At 46.0% G+C, this 6006-nt stretch overlaps 1 protein-coding gene across 1 annotated transcript in view; it reads left to right on the forward strand.

The window, feature by feature from the left end:
- Window positions 1-5156, forward strand: part of SKP1 (S-phase kinase associated protein 1) — a 241021-nt gene extending 235865 nt beyond the window's left edge. The window contains exon 3 of the mRNA XM_044069900.1: window positions 4747-5156. Within this exon, the coding sequence (XP_043925835.1) occupies window positions 4747-4782 (36 nt within the window). The 3' untranslated portion in view covers window positions 4783-5156. The remainder of the gene's footprint in view (window positions 1-4746) is intronic.
- The last annotated feature ends 850 nt before the right edge of the window (window positions 5157-6006 follow it).

The following is a 6006-nucleotide window of genomic DNA, read 5'->3' on the forward strand; positions in this document are numbered from 1 at the left end:
TGCGTTTGCTGAACTACTTCACACACTACGCGACTTCAGAGAAATCTCCTTAAGGAGCTGGGAGATGCTCTCCAGGGTAACACAGATGCTGCTGTCTCGGAAAAGGTAACAGCACAGCTTAACACCCTCACTTCGATAGTAAGCTCGTCCATGAGGCTCATTTCGTATGCGGCCGAGGGTTCGAGTAGGGCTTCAGCGATCGCTCTGCGGAGGCCATCCTGGATGCGCCTGTGCTCTTTTGCGGAAGCCTTCAAGTCTTCCTTTACCAATGCCCCTTTTGATGGTGCCACCCTGTTTGGACCCAAAGTAAAGGAGACTCTCACTTGGTGTGAGCAAGAAGGTAAGACCCTGTCTGCCGTAGGGGTCTGTTTTTTCACCCTGACCAGACCGTACCCCAAAGGGCAGAGAGGCGGAAAAATGTGGTTCCGAAAGACTTGGGGATCTTTCCACTCCACACAGAGTGATGCCCCCTCCAGAGGCAGAGGAGGGAGAAATGGAAGACGCCGCCCAGGCAGCAGAGGGGGTCCGCAGAACCAGGGCGACAGGGATAGTGTCCCTGGGAAGCCCTTCCAGCACTCCTGAGGGGAGGCCTGACTGTCATGCTCTGGAGGCAGTCGGGGGGGGGGGGGTTGCTTAGCTTTATACCCAGAGGCCTGGCTAAATCTCACTTCAGATTCCTGGGTAAAAAGCGTAATAACCAGAGGATGCAACATCCCATTTATAATCCCCCCCCCCCCCCCCGATCAAGAGAGCTTTCCAGATGATCCACCCAATCTGCGAGATCAAGCAGCCATAGAAATAAGAAAGCTGCTCGAAAAAAGTCATCCAACCAGTCCTGGCGGACCAGATAGGATCCGGAACTTACTCAAGGTTCTTTTTAGTTCCAAAGAAGACAGGGGACTTGGAGGCCAGTATTGGACCTCAGCAAACTCAACACCTTCATAAGGAAGGAAAAATTCTGGATGGTCACGCTACAATCGATCCTTCCCTTTCTTCAGAAGGACGATTGGATGTGCTGTATAGATCTCAGGGACGAGTACTACCACATCAAAATGGCCAGAGCATCAAGAGTTAACCTGCGCTTCCGACTGGGAGCCAGTCATTTCCAATTTCGAACTCTGCCCTTTGGTCTCACCTCAGTCCCCAGGGTGTTCACCAAATGCATGGCGGTAGTGGCGTCTCACCTGAGGCGGCTAAGATTCCGGGTGTTTCCGTATCTGGACGACTGGCTCCTCACAGCCACCACCAAGCATAATCTTGTACAAGCCAGGGACTACACAATCAGTCTCTGTTCCCATTTAGGAATCTCAGTCAACTTCGAAAAATCTGCCTTATCGCCCTCACAGCATATCTCATTCATAGGGGCGGAGTTAGATACTACTACAGCTCTGATCAAGCTTCCCCAGATAAGAGCGTCAGCCCTCAGGGATCAGGTCGCTATTCTTCGGAACAAGAAAGCTGCTTCTGCGCAAGTGCTGAAAGTCCTGGGCATGATGGCAGCTACCCTTATTGCAGTTCCTCTGGGCAGGATGCACATAAGGGTCCTCCAGTGGCTGCTCTTCGCTCAGTGGTCGTTCCAACAACTTCCTTTGTCACACGACATCTTGATCACGGAGTCTTGCAAGCGGGATCTTCGATGGTGGCTGAACAGCCAAGATCTGATGATGGGTCGCCCGTTTGTACTACCCAGCCCTACAGCCACAATAACCACGTACGCTTCCCTGATGGGGTGGGGGGCTTTTTCAGGGGAGAACGGTCCAAGATAGAGTACAATCTGCACATCAATGTCCTGGAGTTGAGCAGTGTTTCCAGCGTTGCAACACTTTCACAAATCCCTACCTCTAGGAACAGTGGCAGGTCGGATGGACTGTCAGTGGTCTGGTACATAAACAAACAAGGTGGAACCAGGTCTTACCCATTATGCAGAGAGGCCCTCAGAATTTGGCAATGGGCTGCGTCCACAGGTCGCTTTCTGATAGCAACGCACATCCCGGGGTCATCCAACGTCATTGCGGACAGATTGAGCAGAGCCATCCTGTTGCCACACAAGTGGTCCCTCAAAAATCAAGTGGCGGAAAGGATTTTCCGCAGATGGGCCAGCCTTGCTGCGATCTTTTTGCATCCCCCTTAAATGCCAAATGCAGAAGCTACTTTGCCCTACTTCCCCCTCCGGGAGGTGCTCCCAGGGACACACTGGTGCACAATTGGCCCCCGGGTCTCCTATATGCATTTCCTCCTGTTCCGTTGATACCCAAATTTCTACAGAAAGCCAGGAGTCTGGAAAGGGCGATCATCCTAATCACCATTCTGGCCTCGACAGAGCTGGTTTCCCTTTCTTCGAGCCCACCAGATGGAGGAACCATGGATTCTGGACCCAGTGCCAGACCTATTGACTCGCTCGTCAGGAGTTCCTCACCCATCCCTCCAGTCCCTCAAACTGACAGCTTGGCTGCTCCGCTTCCCAATTTAGCCAAGTCGGGTTTTTTGTCTCCAGCAGTACAGCACATTCTAGTTTCTTTCCACGAAGCCTCCGCCAGGAAACTATACAGGAGCAAATGGAAACGTTTTGCGTGTTGGGCATTAGGGCAAGGTATAGATCCCGTGGTGGCCCCGATACACAAAATCATGGAATTTTTATCTACACTCTTTCACAAAGGGGCATCTACTTCCACGATAAGAGTACAGTTAGTGGCCATATCTAACTTTCATGTAGGTGAAGGAGGCTCTACAGTTATGTCCCACAGGCTTTGTAGAGCTTTCATGAAAGGTACCTTTCTCCTCCGTCCACCCATTCGGGATCCGGATTTTCCATGGAACTTGAATTTGATGTTATCTCAACTTATGCTACCACCCTTCGAACCAGCTTCAATGTGTTCGCTTAAGTATTTGTCATGGAAGACTTTCTTATTGCTGTTACTTCAGCTCGTAGAATATCAGAGCTACAGGCCTTGTCCGTTAGGCCACCATACATGGTTTTCCATCCAGACAGAGTCTCCTTGCGTGCAAATCCGTCATTCCTCCCGAAGGTATGTTCTGTGCTTAATATTAACCAATCCATAGAACTTCCCACATTTTTCAAAAACCATTCAAACAAGTTGGAATACATGCTGCCCAAATTGGATGTACATGGGCAGCTGAGATTTTACCTGGACAGAACAAAGGATTGCAGGAAATAGGATCAGCTGTTTGTTTCATTCACAGATGAGAAGGGCATGGCAGTAACAAAATGCACATTATCCTATTCAGCTTCAAAACAACCACTTCCGTTCAAGCCTAAGGCTCATTCTACTAGGGCCGTTTCTACTTCTCTAGCCCATGCCGCTTGCCTACCATTGGATACTATTTGTGCAGCAGCGATGTGGGCAAAGCCTCATACTTTTGTCACTCACTACAAAGTGGACAGGACCTCCAAGGACAGGGCATCCTTTTGTTCCACTGTACTCAGGAACGTTCTTCTGCGAGTCACCCAGGGTAATGGAGCTAGGGACGCTACCCGTGTATAAGAACAAATGGCGAGATCGAACAATTTCACATAAAGAAGTTGTGTTCTTACCATAATGTTCCATGTGAATTGTTCATCTCGCCTTTGTTCTTACATCCCCTCCCTCCTTCCCCCACAGTGTTCTGGAAGAACTGGTACGACTAGTGTCTGGTTGGTCTTCTCTGGGTTATCTACACTGCCTACTCTTTAGTAGGTTGAATAGTAGCTGTACACCTATCTGTGTTTAGTTCTTATGTTTCAGTTTCAAGTGTGTGATTGCGTGAGCGTTGGACACAGTAGTTAGTAGTGCGTTCTGGGTTCTTGCAAACTAGGTCTGAGGGATAGCAGCAGAGGATCATGGGATGTAGACTGTGCCTCGAGCTTCTCTTAGATGCAGAGCTTGTGATGCGGCCGACTCTGAGCCCAGGATCGGCTCTGAACCCGTGTGTAAGAACAAAGGCGAGATGAACAATTCACATGGAACGTTATGGTAAGATAACTTCTTTTTTTGGAGGGGAGTCTACACTTCCCCACACATCTGGTGTCTTTAGAATGCACTTCTGATGCTTAAATGTCACCTGCAAGGTTGCACAAACATGCAGAAAAGGGAATGCATGGAAATTTAAAAACTAATTTCTCCCAGTCACCTGATTTACTAGTATTGCAGTGTATTTGCAGCAGTCTAGTACCTGGGGTACTGAAGTGTTGAAATGAATGCTTAACCTAAAGATGTACAGCAGTTTGACATCTAAACATACTGAAAAACTAGTGCATCCTTGAATGAGAGGTAATTGTAACAGTGAAGATGCCTTCCTTTTCTGTTCGTAATGATGGGTGTCATTTTCTTATTCATTATATTAATTTTCCATTAAAGACATAGCCTGCAGCAGTTTCAAGGCCTTATGAGGGTAGTATTGGACTTGAAATTAAGCTGCTGGTAGTGCTAACTTTGTGGGAACCTTTTGTACTACATAGGATTTGAGTGCTTGCAGAAGACAAATTTTGGCCTTCATAGTAATGGAGGCAGAGCTGAAAATTTTCTGACAATATTGAAGATGGCATAAGATGTGTAATTCACATTTTATGATTTGCTGTTGCTGCAGCAACTTTTCAAAGACCTATTTGTGTAAGTATGCCAGAATATACAGTACTGTGCTTGAGATGCATCACTAACCCAGAGCTGCTGTTTTTTGTAAACATTTGAAGTGATGGTTTTGGAGGTATGAAAAATGCGTACATATTAAGCAAAAATGTGTTGCATTTAGGTACGTAAAGAAAATCAGTGGTGTGAAGAAAAATGAAGACTACCTGCTGTCACTGTGTATCACACTGTAAGAATCACTTAATATTCGCACTGTGCTGTTTTATTAAATATTAAGCAATCGCAGTGTTCAGGCTTTGTATTTATCACAATGTTTCCATTGCATGTGTTGAATAACTTTGAAATGAAGGTCGGATAGAATATTTGGTGTTTCTACCTGTTGTAACCAGATGTGGTGTTTTTTATTTTCTGTAATAAACCTAGCTAGAGAATGGTTTCTGCACTTGTCTTCTCATTAGCACTGTATTAAAGCTTTCTGTTTTATAGCTCACTTTTCCAGTCTAAAATAGAACTGATTGTTTGCTAACTTGTTTTGAGGAACACAGTTGTGTAAATAAATTCATACAAACAGTTTGTCGCTGTCATTCAAAGATTTGTTTTCATCCAAATGCATGTTACAAGAATGAGCCATTTACCATAGTGAATAATTTCAGTGAAATAGTTTAATTTGTGGGGATTATTTGAGTAAACTCAAGTTATTTTCCTCATTTCTATTTTTTGTGCAGCACTCATTTATACCTTTGTTTTGTGTGGACTTTGTGTATGCTCCAGTATTGTTTCTCTGTGTATTTTCATTTTTAGTAAGTGATGTATCTGGAAGTTTTTAAGAAATCCAAGTGAACATCAACAGAACTGTTTGAGGGGCAGGTGTACCTTGCAGGGGATACTACTGTTCTGGAACAGACTCCCTAGTCACATAGAACAAAGTTCATCCCTGTCCAAATTCAAGTGCAGCTTGGATCTATTTGTAGGAAACAGAACATTTACCTCAGGATTGATGCACAGAGGCAGCTCCTTAAATGTTTTCTCTTTCATGGCCCCCAACCCCCCATACTACTAATAGGTGGAGGCAGCTCCTAAATGCGTTCTCTTTCATGGGTCCCTTCAAATTATCTGTGGTATGATCCTGGTTATTCTTAAGGATAATGTATATAAATCTGATGGTGTCAATCTTCACTTAATCCTTTTGGCTGTCGGTTTGGTTCCATATATCGAAACTGACTCTGCTGATGTTCGTGTTACACTGCTGCAGTCATTACACTTGGGTTATCCTGCCGTCAGGCGGTCCGCAGTCAGCTTGAGTTCCAAAGTCTTGGTCTTCCCTGATGTCAGTGCACCAGGGGTATAGAAGATGCACCAGACGCCATTTTCTTCAGTCTTCCGTGCCGAGCGGTGCCAGAAGCAGAAGCAGTTCGCAAGTGCC

The sequence above is a fragment of the Protopterus annectens genome, chromosome 4.part0, assembly GCF_019279795.1.
Source record: "Protopterus annectens isolate FY-2018-M chromosome 4.part0, PAN1.0, whole genome shotgun sequence".
NCBI lineage: Eukaryota > Metazoa > Chordata > Ceratodontiformes > Protopteridae > Protopterus > Protopterus annectens.